The sequence below is a fragment of the Lytechinus variegatus genome, chromosome 11 (assembly GCF_018143015.1).
Source record: "Lytechinus variegatus isolate NC3 chromosome 11, Lvar_3.0, whole genome shotgun sequence".
Taxonomy (NCBI): Eukaryota; Metazoa; Echinodermata; class Echinoidea; order Temnopleuroida; family Toxopneustidae; genus Lytechinus; species Lytechinus variegatus.
This window is the reverse complement of record NC_054750.1, coordinates 17645025-17663433: the sequence shown is the minus strand read 5'-3', so window position 1 is coordinate 17663433 and position 18409 is coordinate 17645025. Positions and strand designations below refer to the sequence as shown.

General features: G+C 37.8%; 1 protein-coding gene across 1 annotated transcript in view; it reads left to right on the top strand.

Moving 5' to 3' along the window:
• The first annotated feature begins 852 nt into the window (after positions 1 to 852).
• Positions 853 to 18409, top strand: part of LOC121423772 (serine/arginine repetitive matrix protein 2-like) — a 42976-nt gene continuing 25419 nt past the window's right edge. Inside the window, exon 1 of the mRNA XM_041619258.1 lies at positions 853 to 904. Within this exon, the coding sequence (XP_041475192.1) occupies positions 881 to 904 (24 nt within the window). The 5' untranslated portion in view covers positions 853 to 880. The remainder of the gene's footprint in view (positions 905 to 18409) is intronic.

Genomic DNA, 18409 nt, shown 5'->3' with positions numbered 1-18409 from the left:
GAAAGTGACAAGATTTTGAATGTGTCCATGCCACCGCAATGTTCTCATTTCTTCGTCGTGGAAAATTTCAGAAGTTTCGTTACGAATAACTTTATGAAATATCCCCAATATTACGCACCTATGAAACTAAGCTTTTCCCGCGCTTCGATTTCAGATAATCTCTAAGGATATCTAGAATATTACTCATAATTTCTCATACCGGAAGCGGAGGAGAATCATTGAGAATGGAACAGAATGATGATAATCATGGTCTACAAATTGTCATCTTGGCGTTTTTGTAGTATTATTAATCCTGTCTTTCACCTAAATCTGCATTCTTGATCAGTGTAGTGATCAGGGAGCTCGGGGGTAAACCAGTGGGCGTTATTGGCCTCGAGTGGGCGATGGGCTGAGGCACTAGACATTAATTTGACGGAAGGGCTATGTAAAAAGGGAGAGGTGTCGGCAATGTTGACTATCGATCGAGGAGTAAATGTCACATTGTTCATTACTCTTGATATCGGGTTTACGCGGGTATGTTGGGTAAATACGCGTTTTACTTTTACATGCTAGGCCTAACGCAGTTAATTCGCGCAGTGGCTGACAGGAAGGAGTGTTCATGGTGGATGTTAGTGTTCCTTTATGCCTGGATAAAGATAACGTATTATTCCGAGGAATATATATTTTTTTATCTAACATAAACTGATGAAACCTTATAAAATGCTGTGATTCTTTCTTTCCTTCCCTGAACTTGTTAAAGTTAAATCATTTCTTGCTCTCATTCAGTCAGAAGATAAAGAAACGCGTGGACATACGATGTAACTTAGTAAGAAATGCATCTTATCTAATCATTGCTTTTTTGCCTTTCTTACAGAACTGACGGCTGCAATCTTAAATTACCATGGCAACGCGGGACGGCTTAACGGTAAGTTTCAACAATGTTATTATCCGATGTTAACTTTTTAAATTGCCTTTTAAATTAACTTGAATTCAATCAACGTTTCCCCTTGTATTTACAGAAAAAGAAATGACACTAATGATATACTTGAGAATGGGGGGGCATGGTTCTATTTACTATAATGTCACAGTCACATTAACGAAATTATATATATGTATCGATCAAACCTATTACATTTTGTATATTTATGTATAAATCATTGTTCAGTATGGTGTGACCGCGGCATCAAGATCCTACCTTCTAAGTTTCAACCCATTCCATCGTTAGCTTCCATTAGCTTCCGTTAACGGAGAGCACTGAATTTGGGGTTGGTATCATACCCTCCTACGAATATGATGAAAGTATGCGGCATTTCTAGTATGATTTGCATCCTAAATGGTGCAAGTTTGCACCTTCAACGTGTTTACAATTTTTTTTTTCCAAAGGGTTTAAATTTGTACGTTTTTTGTTTTTTTGTACAACTTTGCACCATTTAGAGTGCAAAGTATAGCAAACTACGCCACAACTCCAGGTGCCAAAGAGCTTATTAGGGTGCAAAATTGTGTACCCATTGTTTGATATATCAAAAAAGTATGTAGAGAGGATGGTTGTCTGTGGCGATAATTAGGAGCAAGCACAGGAAAAATACAAGGGATGGTAGAAGAAGAAAAATGAGAGAAGTTATCAATCCTTCAACGGAATACCTCAGTAATTCGACCCCATGCATTTTGCCCGCTTTTAAGAAAGACACATATCGTTTTTCAGACCGGAACACGTTCCCCTCCCTATATCGCTCTGTCCTTTCTTTCAAATGGTATAGGGTGAGCCAGATAGTTGATGACGTCATTACCACAATGTAGGTAACCATGGAAACAGATGGAGGCATTAGGAGAAAACCCACGGTAAGATGGGATAAAGTCCGTGGTGAATTATTGGAGTGAAGGAAAACGGTTTGCTATGGGCTCTGGTCGGCAGAAGGTGTCGGGAGGGAGCCCCGGGGCATGGAGCCTTCGATGGCACCTGCTCTCATGATGCTAGGAGATTAGTGATAACTTGGATCTTCACCCTATTTAATGATGGAGATGGGGAAACTGACCTAAAAGAGAAATGAGTCAGAAAACGAAAGAAAGAACAAACGTCAAATGAATAAATAAGACAAAAAATAATGGTTTGCTAGAAAGGGAAGGATGTGTGTTTAAAGAGAGAGAGGGAAAGAGGGGAGAAGAAAAGAGAAAAACGAGAGAGAAATGCTAAGAAAGAAATTCACCCAAGCGGGTAATCACCCACAAAAAGTATATCTTTAGCTAAAAATTGGCTACCATACCAATACGACTTCTGCAACAACAACAACAACAGCAACACGAACAACAATAACAACAACTACTGCTACTACTACTACTACTACTACTACTACTACTACTACTACTATAATTCCTACTACTACTGAAATAAATTCCAGTTCTGGTAACGATCTCAAAATGACTTTTTACAGAATCTAATATAATGACCACCCAATTGTCTGTTTGTATTAAAAAAAATATGTGCCAAAGGATTCTGGAAGAAATTGTGTAATTGCTGAGAAATAAGCAAAATAAGCGCTTATTCGGTCACTTCCGTCTGGTCTTTATTCCAGCAATAACAATACACTGTCCCACGTGTGCCTATCTGTGTTAGTGATCTTCAGTGTGAACATTTTTTAGCGTAGATTTCAAGATTTCACAAAGTTCAGTTTATGTAACTGTACCAGATCTAGATCCTCGATGATATACTGACAATTAAGCCTGGTTTTACAGACTTTCTCGTGAAATTAGTGTTTACTGCAACTACTGACATTTCTCTTTAAGCAGGTGTTCCCTGGTATACTTATAATGAAGAATGAGGTGTTGAAAACATCTTTTCATTGTTTCTTTATAATTGGGACTCAGTTATATTTAATTTAAGGTTGCGATAACTATGGTATCCTCGAAGAGGAAGAAGAAAAAAAAAAGTTGACACACATTGGCGATGGTCACGTAGAGAAACCTCGACTTAAGAGGAAAACTGTACAATGAATGCTTGAAAACTTTTTACCTAAGTTGCTAATGATGGGAATGACCTTGATCCGTACTTATAATCTGATCTTGTTTTGATGTTAAGAAAAATCACTAATACTTGTGTTCTCATGTCCGATAGAGCATTTTGCCAATGGGAGAGAGAAAGGGAAAAAAAGATTAACAACACTTGATATTTACAGGGGCCTTGACCCAACCCCCACAAGTAGAATATTCTAACATTACACTAAGTAATTTGAAGCACTTCTTCAAGCTAATCACATTTTTTGAGAGTTTAAAAACCAAGTGTACATATACCATGTATACAGTGCTTATCAAACAAAGTTCCTGCAAATTTAGAGGGTTTGAATTAAAAGATCATGGAATATATCCCATTCAAATCTATCAAAATATGAAAGAGCAAACCCTTAATATTTTTTTGTATTCATATCTTACGTGTACCAGTAGCGTAAAGCCAAAAACTTTAGGGGACCATACATGGGTAAAATTTTTTTAAATCCTGTGAGCGAGCAAAACGTTGCCACTTCATTACAAAAATCGAGGTTTTGAATAGGTTTTTGAATATAAGTATTCCGAAAATAGTTATATCTCACACTTTCCCTTTCTCTTCCTTTTTTTCTTATTTGAAAAGAAGCTCGTTCAGCATGGCATTCAGGTGTTCAAAAACTGACCACATCCATTGACGAATAATTTATATACTCGACTGAGGCATAATAATAATAATAGCTGGATTTATAAAGTGCTTTTTGCCAGAGGATACAAAGCGCTGCTATTATTACCCCGGCTTTAGCTCGAGCTACCATCACCGGCGCTCAGTGCATGCAAGGAATTACTTCTGCTGGGTCGAGTGCAGCACAGTGTGGATAAATTTCTTTCTGAAGGAAAATGCGCCATGGCTACGATTCGAACACACGACCCTCTGTTTCAATGGCGAGAGTCAGAACCACTAGACCACGGCGCACCCACAGTCATTAAATGTCCTTCGAAAACAAAATGTAATTTCTACCATTTGTCTTAACATCATACGTGGTGGTAGAAGTTCAAGTAAGGTCTCTATCAATACAAACAAAGAAAAAAACACAAAAAAAGAATAAAGAGGAATTGATCTTTCGTTTATTCTGGTGAAATTAAATTGCAATAATCAATAACCTGATTATAGTCATGTGAATATTCGTAATTTGGACTATTTTAATACGTGCAGTAGGCCTATTATACGGGTATAGTGAATTCAGATTAAACTTGCTCGCACACAATGTTTGGACATTTCTTCACTTTTTTGGACTAAGCATTTTCATTTTTTTCAGGAAGAGTTTCTGGTGCCAAGTCGATAGATTGTTATTGAATGTTCCATGTGCTATGTTTACATTTTGCTGTATCCACGAGGCCAATATCTCGTGCCAAGGAGAAATATCTTATCCAATTTTATGTTAAGCGCATTAGAAAAGCCGTAGAGAAAGAGTGATACACTCAAGCGTATCACCATGCAGTTATCTATCTTAAATACCAATACCCTTTTGCTTCTCTTGTCGGTCCAAATTCGAATCTATTCGAAAGGTTTGAAACTATCTGGCACTGCTGATGGAATCTTTGACTTTGATATTGATCTCCTTATTTTCATCTATTCATTATTCAAAGGGTGTTTTTCTTGCTATATTTTTGAATCCTTCTTTTTAAAATGTTCTTTTTATCGCTTTACTTTTTTTTAAACTTGCCCTTCCTTTTCATCTCTTTCCCTTTCTTCTATTGTTTCTTCTTGAATGCTCTCCTGCTTGATGTTGATGTCCTTCTCCTTCTAAGTTTGGTTCTTACTGTTTTAATCTTTTCTGTAGGTTTTCTTCTTCTCGTTCTTATAAATTTAGTTGTTATTCTTGTTTGTGCTGTGTACTTCTTCTTGATATTGTTTTCTCGTTGCTGATCCTGTTTTTTTTATGTTGCTGTTCTTGCGTTTCCTCTCCCTATTTTCATCCCTGGGTATAGGCGCCAGTGGTATGTGCCCCTCCCCTTCTTGATATCCACTGCAGTGCCACCGTATACAATGTTTTACTATTAAACATGAAGACTTTCCTCTTTCCCCAATGGTGCGCGGTAATCGTACTTTCAAGGTATGGATTTTCTTCACCTGCAGTCTGAGAGTCCGTCTGCTGTTAAACGAGTATAACTGGCGGTATCCCATGGGTGCGTTGCCATGGCAATCTGAGAAGCAAAAAAGTGTACTTTGATTGTCTATCCTGTACTATCGCACTGTAAGTAACGTTACTGACGTGAGAAAGATCTATTTATGACCGGTTCTTGACGGGTTTTCTTCCTGTTTATCAACATTGCCTCATTGAGCCTTTAACGTCTTCACTGCACAAGGCCACTCAATGTAACTTTGCTTGATTTTATATTGTTATGGTTCCAAGTAAACTTTATTCAGAGAAACGTGATTCCTAAATTACACCTTTTGATATCGTTTCCTGTCTGTATCATCTGTGACTCTCTATGAATGGCTATTTTCTCATCTTCAGAACAGGTAGTTAATAGGCCTACTCAGATACAATTAAAAATAAAGATCAGAAGAAGGAGAAAAAGAAGAAGAAGAGGGAGAGGAAGAAGATGAAGAAGAAGAAAAAAAAAAGAAGAAGAGGAAGAGGAAGAAGGAGGAGGGAGAGGAGGAGGGGGGGGGGGGGGGGAGAAGAAGAAGAAAATTGCAGACAGACCCATCTGCACATTTCATGCGTTTCTCCCCCCCCCCCCGAAAGATACAGTTCAGCGGAAAAGCAAATTTGACTATTATATCAATGTCGTTTTTGTCTTAAGATATGTGACACCGTATGGGATTCATATTTCATGACAAAATCTAATTTTGCTACAAATATTGACATGATATTCAGAAAATATTATCATGGGCTTTTCCATTAATTGCACATTGCTATTTCGCAGTAATAGTTGAAAACATGTTTAGCAGATATGACAGTAGAGAGACGAGGCTAGTCATGACATCTCCTGATTGGAGAGAAATCACCTTTCACCGGAAGAAGTATATTCAAATTGTATGAAATGCATGAGGTGAATAAAATTTTAATGAAAAAAAGATTATGTTTTTATTTTATTCTTTAAAGTTTGAAATTTTATGCCTTGAGGGGACCATCATGTTATGAATAGATTTATTTGCATAATACTTTTCTTAGTGAATCCCCATTAGTCATGTTAGTTAGGGCTTTTCTGCATTTACATACGTCAAGTGATTTGAATTTATTTCCTCGTAATTGGGAAGTAGAACGGATGATGTTACATAATGTTTGACATTTTCTGACCAATTTAATTTTGGAAAACTTGTGTGTACTTCATGAGTCAATCTTAAATATTCATAAGTTTGGATTATTCTAAATAAGTTTGCCCAATGACATGCACAACCCCCTATCTCTAACAATCTCAAATAATCAACGAACTATGCCTTTACTTACATAGAGCCTTTTGGCATGTTTTGAAATACCTGGAACTTTTCGGGAAACTTTTTAAATGTATTCAAATTCTAAAGAATAATAGGAGACTACAGGAATAGTTGACTAATTAAGAAACTTGTTGCATTGCCCTTTTGCCATACGATGGTAGTAAGGAATGATAATAATAATAAAAAAAACTAATTTCCAAGTATTACGCCGAGATCTATGCCAAAGTTACGCAAGTGACCCGAAGGAAGTTCAAGACTATATTCACCCATGAAATTAATGTGTAAGGCTTTTTATTATGTATTGGTTATTTCAATTACCAATTGACCTTCTTGCACTTGGTCCTTTTTCCCGAACACCACCGTTTTGCACCCAGTAGCGTATAGATGTGGGTTGAAGACCCAGAAAAAAAGAGAGAAAAGGAAAAAGAAAGAAGGATAAAATATGATATAATTTCATATATATATATGCAAAAATCTCTTACAAAATTTGATTATTGCAATGAAGATGTGAGAATTTTTGCTCGCTCGCAACAAATGTTGCCTGAAACGCCATATCTTGCCCCTCAAAATTGTTCTGGCTCATTACACCACTGTCTGTACCGACATTCAATCTATGTAAAGAGAAATAAGGCGATTGTCGAATCCGCTAGCTTTGAGATTTCGTGTTAAGTCATGCTATCAAATCTTGGTTGAATGATATTAGCAGGTAATCTTCTAATGTATAACAGAGCTCCGAGGGGAAATCCATAGAACATATTGAGTTCATGTTTTCAAAATTACGTCGGAATTTCTTTCCTCGGCTTACAGATCACCCAACTGCCTCGCATTTCAATTTGGTTAGTCGGGGCAACTTAAAAGGGCATTCCAAAGATGGGAAAAAAATCGGTCAATTTTTGTTAAATATAAGGGAATCTGTGGATGTATTAATCATGGTAATGAATTACTCACCGGCAATGATATTTTGTTGCCTATATGCTAATCCGCCTGCTCAAATAATTTCGATCATGCCAGAATTTCCTCTAATCCAGTTGAACATGTTGAGCAAAAAGAGGCCTAGACATTTTATGGCTTTTCAAATACGGACTTTGATATTGTCTTAGGTTTTGTGTGTGAACATTACAGAGTGAAATAATGAAGGAATGTTACAAGGCAACATAATAATGTGAGTTGTGAATGTACACAGTATGTTTAGAAGCAGTCGTCAAGAGGGTGTATAAACTTCAATGAAAATGACGTTCGATGTCATCGTCAAATTCATTAATCATTTTGACGAAGTTCAACTCCTCTCGGGTATACGCCTACCAGTTTCATCACATCCAATTCAATGCTATTATTTTCGCAATTTTTCCCATATAGTACACAGAGCAACGTACTTTTACCAATGATATTACATACCGTACCACTCAATACTACGTGCTTAGTGACTTTGACCATGTATGATAACAATCAAAGTTATGATTGTGACAGATCAAATTCCCGCGAAATTCTAGCAGGGGAGCGTTTCATGAAAGGACTTGTCAGATGTTTTATCTGACAAGTACTGTTTTATCCGACAGTTACTATGGTAACAGTGCCATTCAGCGAATCATAATCAAGGAAAGTTGTCAGACCTGACAACTTGTCGGACGAAAAGGTTGATGAAACGGTCCCCTGGTGTATGTCTACGTGTACGTGTGTGGTAACATCACATTATTGGCATATGACAAAATGACGCTGCAAGATTCTTAGCGCGAGGGATATTATCAGTGGCGCCGGAATGGAAGTCGAATAGTAATTTTAACAAATAACAATGGTTCAACCCCAACTCTTTGTTCTTAGCCGAACATAAATCTGACCTCATTCTTAGCTCGTCACCATCACGCGCTTACTGTTAACGTGCGTGACGAACGCGCCAACGTATTCACCTTCTGCGTGCTCATATACGCACAAACCTCGCACTTGCACTCATTAAAATGACGGAGACAAAACATGTATTGTATGACGTCACTACAAAGTAATGAGTGACGATGAATGTATCAAAGGCGTATATTTTCATTCGTGTATGCCGAATGAGTTGAAGTGAATCTGGTACTAATGAAACTTGCCAGAAGCGATTCTCTATATATTGCACCTTCATCAATATACGTTCTCGAAAGAAAGATGTCGAATGTTAATCACTCATTGTGTATAAATGTAACGTAATTCCTTTCTGTTATCATGCATATGCAGTCTTCTTGTGTAGAGCAAACACATGAACTCCACATCGATCTAACAATTTCACAGGACACATGTAACGGCTTTAATTTGTTGGCCAGGAGTCGATATAACTGATGTGACTATGGCACTATCGAAGGGCAAGAAATTTAGATGGGGATGGGTGCGCTACGTGGAGCTAATCGGAGCCAACAGGCAGACGGAGATATATTACACGAACACACACATCCTCACCCACCTTTCCTCACACACACTCACCCACACACCCTCACACCCAGAATTAATTAGTTTGCTTCTCTGTTTGAGCTTTGATAGTAGGTTGGGGCAGGAAAGTGAAGGATAGATTCGACAGCCTATGAAGGGTTCAAATTACATTTATACATTTTCCCAACAATAAATAACGCATGCGCATTCAGCAAGTTGAGCCCATTTCTATTTTCGTTGAACTTATTATTCAGCAGAACAAAACCTACAAGGGGGAAAAAAGTATGGCAATGCCGAACAATTTTTATCGAACAACATATACAAAGCCATACATGACCTCAACTGAATCAGTTTAATATCACCAATCTTTCTGCTCATTCAAATATATTTTTGTATGTTATCGTCTGAGAATACTTAGAGGTTATCCTTTATAGTGCTTTGATCGACTGTTTTCGACAACAATGCCATCAGTAATCCATGAGCCCCCAAAATATATTTCCTTGAAGAAGAAGAAGAAGAAAAAAAAGCACAGTTTTACGATCATGATGAACTACTATTATCCTATAAGGCCTATAAAACTATAAAGCTTAAAGTCTGGACACGCACTTGAAAATGCGATGCTGACTCTCTTTAAGATCCTCTCATAATGTGGATGACGCACGGCCATCATTGAAGAATCACGTTCCCTCGTTAGCAAAATAATTCCGTTAGAAATAGTGAGCGAAACATCATTCTTTGATAATCAAAGATCCGAAGCGAATCACCCGGAGAACAACCACTGGACATCTCCCAGAGCAAAGGTGGTCTCTTCCATTCTATATACATGTACCCAGTCTTCATACAGACTTCATAGGGTTATTGACTTCCAAGGATCGACTCCAGACAGAGCCAGTGCCGAAATCCTGCCAGGTCCTTACTGACCAAGAGGTGTTACGTGTTGCATACTCCAGCACTTCTTGTTACAGAGCAAGAACGGAGTGAACATTATTTTATAACTGCTGTTCGACAACACCTGTTTCTCGAACACCCTCAATCTTTGAACAAAATCTTGAAAATTGAACATCAAGAATTACATTTTTTATAATGATGGAGTCAGAGGGAACCATTGACGATTGTGAAATGGTGAGTCGTAGCATTTATATAAATTAATTCAAAACTTTGTTTAAATAAAACACAAAATATTTGTTTATTGTTAATATCCTCTTTATAAATCAACAAGTCATGTTACAGAATTTCTTGAAATTAAAGCTAAACCATTTTTACAAAATAATTTACATCAATACGATAAAGGGATATCACATGACGGACGTTATTCAACTATATAATTTCTCCATAATCTAACATGTTTAAATGGGGAAAAAATAAAATTGGATTTGTTTCTGGTACCGGGGTAATCAAAAGGGGGTTTCCCCTAAATTATTCTGTTTATACTAAAACTTTCAATATAAAAGTTAAAATGCGAAGGATAAATATATTAAATTAGCCAGAACAATCAAGCCCCGCAATCTGAATAGAACGTATGGTTTCTTCTCGAAATTGATTTTTGAAAATATATGACCGTGGAAACATATACACTAAATGCACGTCGTGTTTATCAATATCAATTTCACGCCTTTTCTACATTTTAAATTCTTTCCATCCTTCTTAAAACCCCACGAATAACTAAAACTGGCAAAGTATTAGTACTTGTTTATCCATCTTTCAAAATATGTCTTATTGTTTATCAATGATCTAGGGGTGGTGCTTAAGTATTTTATTAAGGGATAGAAAAGCTGAGTTTGATACAATTTCAAGGGGTGTGCTGCAGGGGGCATGATGGGTAAGTGTCTCATTCCTCCCGACAAGAAATTGATATTTCAAACAATGCCTCGGGGTTAGAGGTCGTTATTACATTGATAACGTTTTATTCCACTTGCTATTTGTAATTTTCGTACTTGCAAACCAGTCACAAAAGGGGAGCGTTTCATCAACATTTTCGTCCGACAAGTTGTTACCAAGGAAACTGTCGGATACAACAGGACTTGTCGGATAAAAAGTCAAAAAAGTTCTTTCATGAAACGATCCCCAGGTAACGTTACCATGGTTACCTACCAAATAACCCTCTCTTATGACCCATGGATTCGTTGATTTCGTCAATATTTTTTTGGTACTATCCAAAAATACTCAGATTTTTGCAAACCAGTACTGCGAAAAAGACCAGGAAACATCGCGAATGGTTGTAAATTTTGTCATCAAACGACATAGACCAGGATAAAAAAAATTAAAAAAAACATTTTGTCATCTTATTCATGAAAGTTGACAGCTATCTGAAGCCATGCTGCATAACGAATTTCCAATCACATCTTTCTTTTTGTACCTGTTTGCTCTTTTAAATCTATGCGAGTGAATATTTTCTGCATTTTCTTCGTGACAGAAGTGTAGTTTCAAAATCAGCATAGACAATTGGAAGGTCACGTGATGTCGAATGGACCAATAACAGCACATATTATATACAACAAAACTATCGGCAGTAAAGATTATTCCAATTGGACAGTGTTACTGGTATCTAAAGTAGATGTGAAGTTACTATCAAATGTTAATCACTCTCTTCCTCCGGCGAGATACCGCGGCGCGCCATGACGTCACCATAGTAGCCTAAAGTCCAAAATATGCAAAAATATAATGGCCCGTATTCTGAAGTTGGGGTTAACTTAAACTCAGGATTAAAGTTGTGGTTTAAGTATGGATAGCCAATTGTTACATAAATCACTAACAGTAGAGATATCATATTTCAGCTCATTTGGCTCTCGAATCATTCATAATTGTCGTGGAAATATAAATAGATGATTGTCTTCACCATCGATGAATCAGTAAAGAGCACAGTAAATATAAAAAACTTACAACTTAATTAAAAAAATTGACACTTTTGGCTTCCCATAATTTTAGCACAGAGTTAGACCATGGTCTAAGTTAAACCTGACTTCAGAATACGGGCCAATGAGTTTGACTTTTCAAATATATACATGTAAGTCTTTTAAACGTCTCCGCCACAAAAATAACAAACATAATTTACGCTCTCACCAAGGCACAACATCCAACAGACAATTAAGAGAAATTTCCATCCAGTGACACGACTTTTGGTCTGGCGACTATTACTCTTGGCTCTATGTTGTCTAAGATATTGGGTTAGGGTTGCAATAGGGTTTTTATTTTAGGTTTAGGATATGGTACAGTGTTACATCGAAGGTTGAAGTTGGTCATTCCATTAGTGTGTGGAATTCACAGCGGAGCAATTGCTGCCGGGACAAATGTCTTGGAACTCTCCAGCCAGGTGTCATTTTGCTTCAGAGATGCTTCGATGCTGCGGCGAATCCTCATTCCCGACTTTTCGCTGGAGAAGGCGAACGCAGATTTTAATACGACGGTAGTTGATTTTGGAAGAGACTTTTGGACCCGTCGTAAAAGACTGTCCTGTAATGCAAGTTGTGTGACACGAGATTTTTTTTTTGTTTCGCATCTGCAACGGAAACATTCTATCTGCGTTTCTTGTGAAAAATCTGGTTGCTACTATGGTAACAGCGATACATCCGATTTAGGACGAGTTTCCAGGGCCACATTTGGTTCCTCCTAGAGCTCGACAGGCCGCCGGGGGGGGGGGGGCACTTCCATTGACGAGTGGATACCAGACGCAACCACGCGTAAAGAGGGATTTCCTTTTCAAGAGTGGGCACTTTGTATATGTAACGTTATAAGGGTGTCAAAAACGATATTCCAGATTTGAAAAAAGGCAGATATTTTGCTGGGAAAGCTACGTCTTTTCGGTCAAATGTTCAGTATTTGTTAATGGTGGGTTTCACACGTCAAAGACTTATTAAGAGATGCTGCTTTTTTCATAATCTGGAAAAGACCTGCTTCCCTTGTTTAGGGAGCTTTTCGAAACCCCATGGTCGCACCTGTTATCAACTCGTCATGGAAGGGGCCCCCGTGAATTCGAAATCTAATCCCCCATTTCGGGGAAAGTATAATGCCCATCACATCGTGTGCTAGATGGCTTATTGTGCGACCAACCCCCCCCCACAAATTCGGATGGTTTTCAGATGGATAGGCCTATATTGCATGCTGTAAACATATCAACATATGCGAAATGGTTTAGCTAGAGCAGGAGCTGGAGAGGTGATCTGATCCATGGAATCAATCGCCACTGATCCACGAATAATTCACATTAGATGCAATATCAATTCAATTGACTCTAATGATTTATATTTAAGCCTTAATTCAGTAAGTTTTTCCTCACTCAATATGTACTCGATTTGTTTGAAAAAAAATCTCATCCATGTCATAATCTACCATACGCTCTCCGTTTCTCATATCTCCAGCCAGCTGCCAGAGTACAGCTACGCGGGCTTATAGGCGGGCATATGCTATGATGACGAGTCATACATGCATGAAAGCGAGATTTAATCTCACATCTTGGAATGGTATGCATGGTGTTGCATGAGAGAATTTTGCACACGAAAATTAGATCTATAGGGCATGTAAACACAAAGCTTAAAAATTATCGTAGAACAGTTTTTACGTTTGATTCGATTGACTATATATCGAGTGTATGATTAATTGCTGACCTTCGTGTTACGGGATCCTAATGCTGCGTCCCAGAGGTTTGCGAAAACAGGCGTGTGACGTCTTTGTAACGCCTCAGAAACAAAATGATCTCTTCAACTGATGAAGTCGTCGAGGAGACGTCTCGAAACCTGGAATCAGTTTCGAAATGATCGAATGTTTGTAATTTTTTACAATTACTCAGAGAGCGCTCTTGTTTCAATGAGACGTCTTCGGACATGTAGGAGACAATGTGCAAAGTTCTTTCAACCAGATCGAAACTTTAAGTGTTAACTTTTCGCAAACTATATGCAACTTCAATAAGACCCCTTTAATATCCAATACCCCATTCTGTAACCTGGTAACTCGAAAAGCTTTCCCAACGCAGGGATTATCTTTAAGGCACAAAAGGCATCTGGAGAATGGGAAGCTTAATCGCTATTGAACTTTTTTCTATCGAAACATTCAGCTTGTCCAGAGGCCTTATCATGAATGGCAACACGGGCTTATCTTTATCAGAATGGGTGTCAGTATTTTCACTTATTGAAAGGGCAATGGCGCTGACAGCACCCCACGATTTATCTCGCCATGCGACGTGCTGGCGGCTACTGTTAAATGTTTTTAACAAGATGTTTGAATCGATAACGTTAACACGACACATGTTTTATCGCGTGGCGAAGACGTATGAAATCTTCAAATCATAAATCACGATTTGAACAAGGATCTACAAGAAGCCTTTGACGTCAGAGCAAGGAGGTGGTTGGCGTTCGACTATGATAAGAATATCGCGCGAAATTAGAGTCGCGAAGGGGATTTTATGGGAAGACGTGAACCGGTAGCCTACACGGCAAAAATATCTACCGATACCTGTGCGCTGCATTGGAAGGAATGTCTAAACAATGGATGCAAGGCAATAGATCATGCATTTAGGTAAGAAGCAGTCCCGAGAAAGAAAGAAAAAAAGTTTATCACATATCCACATGTACATGGCAGAAAGACGAGAAATTAATATCTCTGCAAGGCCAATGTAGATATTTTTCAACGATTAAAAAAAATCATTGTTTTTGTCTTCTATTTTTTCTTCAGTACGATACATCTATTCACCGTGTTCACTTGGTCATAATTATTTTCACATAAATCACAAGGCATTAAAGTCATTAAGGTATTAAAGTAAGTAATATCATATGATTAGAAAGAAAGGATATGAGATAGAGAAAGACAGAGAGGAAAAGATAGAGAGAGGGGGGGGGGGGAGAGAAAAGATCAAAAAAGGAGATAGGAAGAGAGAAAAAGGAGAAAAAGACCAAAAATGAGAGAGAGGGAGGAGGTATATGTTGATGGAACAAGCATGACTGGGAGATGAAAAAAAATTCGAAGGCGACTACCAGCCTACAGCAGTCGCAGACAGTGGCTGACATCATAATGTAAAATTATAGTAATTAAGGTAATTTTGCCCATAATTTGAATGGCATGCGATGATGACATCACCATCATCATCTGCAAATCACACTAAATTCCACTTCGTCTCGGCCTCTCAGAAGACTGGTTGGTTAATGCCGAAATGTGCAAATATTGAACAACGTTAAGGAGAGTAATGTGTATTCGGGAACATTCGTGGAATTTTATCCAATCGCAATTTGCGATCTTTCGTATCATCCAATATGGCCGACATTTCAATAGCCTCAAAAGGCGATAGTTTCGACCATGACGCCATTCGGAAGATTAGCTGAATTAATGAAATCGTGTGTGTATATCGCAAAAGCAGAACTGATATTTCCGAATGCCCGAGAACGCATGAGACTCGGATCTACCTCCATGTTTTAGTCATTCTTCTGAAATGATTACCACCATGTGATTCAATAATTATCAATAACCATGTGATTTCATTAGCATAATTATATTTGTTGAAGTCTTGGCCTAATGGTGTATCAGTGAAGAACGTTCACACAACATTGCGCGAAAAATAACTGTAATATCTCAGAGGCGTCGATTATGGGGGGGGGGGGGGGCAGGGGGGGGGGGCGATCGCCCCACCAATGAAAATATTTTGGGGGGGGGCAAACATATCGTTTTGCCCCCCCCAATAATTCCGCATGTGCTAAAAATAAAATAAGATTGTAATGTTACGTAGAAATCAGCAAGCGAGATTGAGATACACAACTCTGAAATCTTGCTCTAAATGTCCACTTTTCAGATTGGAATATCAAAAAATTTCAGCTCGCACTTCGCGCTCGCATCATTTCTGTAACAAAGACTCATACTTTCCATGATTAAATAGGTGAATATGGTCCCGTTTCAGTTCTAAACCTCAAAAGAACTCCCACTTCGATTTGCAATAATCTTTTGTTGGATATATCTTGTTCTTTATTAAAAACGTCCAATAAACTCATTTTTTTTTCCATATCGAAATATTAAAATTTTCAGCTCGCGCTTCGCTCTCGCATTAATCCGCTGGTGAGATATGTATATATATATATATATATATATATGTGTGTGTGTGTATATATAGATACATATATATATATATATACACATATATATATAGGCATATGTGTGTGTGTGTGTTTGTTTTGCGTGATCGAGCGCCTTCGGAAAATTGATTCATGATTTTGCCCCCCCAATCTGAAAAATGGATCGACGCCCCTGATCAGTATTTAGTGTCACATTATTTTTCAGTGGTGTAAAGGGTCGGGGTGGGCCCGGGGGGGGGGGGGCATTCTCAACTCCTGAAACTCACCTCCATTCGCCAATGAATGTGTGTTGTTTTCGTTTTTAAAAATTGCTTTTATTTACAACAGTTTTATTGAATATTAAGATGAATGGAAGAGATTGTTCTTTTTTTTCACGTAGACGACAGTACTCTATCCCAGTCTAAAACTACATTAAACAGAGAAAGAGAAGGAGGGAGAGGGGGGGGGGGCAGACTGACAACCAGTGATAAACATCGACTGCAGTGGGATGAGGGGAGAGGGGTGTAACGGAAAGGAGCGGAAGTGAGAGTGACAGAAAGAAACTTCACCCAGGCTTCTCCTGTTCGACATGTTGAGGTTCCTAAGAGTGAGTGTACTTGACGAATCTTGACACAAGTGACCCTTTGGACGTAAATATTTATCATCGTCAGAGACTATAACAGGGGAAAGAGAAAGAGACAGAGAGAAGGGGGGGGGATACCTGCTCATTATGGTTTCTTTGTGAATGGTCGAAGTCTTATCAAACTCTTCCCGAAAGACATGTAACCCCCCAAAAAAAATATGATGTTTTTGTTACCGTAATTATCTGTGATTTGAATCCGTTGCCTTTGTCGTTTTTTGTTAATGTACAATTAGAATAAAGCTTGTAAATCAATTATTGAATTAAGTTTGAGAATAAAGATCTACCGTAACCCTAGTGTTTAAAACTAAAAACAAAGCTAACGAAATCAGCAAAGTAAAAGACCCCCCACAAAAATAGCACAAAGAAATGAACGACTCCTCTCTCCCTTCCACACACACACACATATACACTCAAATTTCTTTTTTTTTTAAGGTTGTTCGTTGCATCTTGTCATTGTCATATTGACTCAATGTACAAAATACTCGAGAAATAATGAGAAAATAAATATTCAATTTTCAAAAAAATATGATAGCTGGAATAATTTGAAATGTTTTATAATTGCGTTTGATACCAGCTTAGTGATCGTGAAGACAGGAGACAAAACACGATATGAAAACGTAATTAAAATCACACTTTCCACGTTTACACGTTTCATGGACACAAAAGGTCGTTCTAGCTATCTTGGACTTGTGACATTGGCCGGAAAAAATATGCACCTGATTGGAATGAAGCGGAAGTGTATAGGTGATTGAAGACAAATAATGCCGTAATGCTTCGTGAATCACGAGCTTTTGAATAATAATAATACTTGGATTTATATACCGTTTTTTTTTCCCAGAGGATACAAAGCGGCTTTCGATGCTTTCGATGAGACAATTAGGCAACTTGTGTTTTACATTCTTCAATGTGGAATACTTGTTGGCCAATAATAAGAGTAAGATATAAATACACGTACTCACTATTCAGAGTTGAAGGTAACGTTATAATGATTGAATGCCATCATTGAGCAATGTGGTGATAACATTATCACACTGTGTTGGCTAACATAACGATAGGAAAAGAATATCCAAAATATAACGATAGGATGTAATCAATTTGAGCAAACTATTTCAGATCATTAAAGGCATTGAACTCTTACAGAAAGATCCATGGAGGCTCATGTGTTTGATAATTAGTATTGAAACAAATACATTTTAATAAAAAGAAAATATTTCGTCAGATTGGAAAAGTAATTACGATGACCACTTGATCAAGTTAATGAAAGGGAATGTTTATGAGCGCCTTGTAAAACTTAGTTGGTTGGCAGAAAATATTTGTGGTATCATATTTATATAGCAACGAATAAAACTTAAACAATTAAGATATGACAAATTGCTTAATTCAGACGATAGCTGGCGCTATTTAAAACTTATGTGGCACACCGTCTTTAAGTAGGCCTATACCAGAGATACATGCAACATGAAAAATACAAAATAATTATATGCAACAAGTTTTTTTAATATCCTTTAGTTACATGTTCGTGGACTGAAAAGTGTGTTCATTTTTATGACTGGCACTTGACTTGACAAGCAGTTTTCAACTTAAATAGCATTCGTAACAAACTGGGACATAACAGGGAGTTTAGGCTCCGCTACGCAGAACGCTCTTACATCACATCACATCAGGTACGGAAATGAAGGACGTCTCCTGTAGATGTTCCGATCTTTACTTCTGGTAATTGACGGTCTAAACAGTTTAAACTTGTGAAACTCTACGTGCGTTGAGAAATTGAGGTTTGAAATCTTCCCCCACCAAAATATATCCAACATATGTTTAAACATTTCCACAGATTTTGCCTCCACTACTTCTGTAGGCAGTTTGTTCCAGTCAGAAATTACTCTTTGACTAACAAATTTGCTCCTAAGTTCCAACCGAGATCGTCCTGTGAAGAGCTTGAACTTG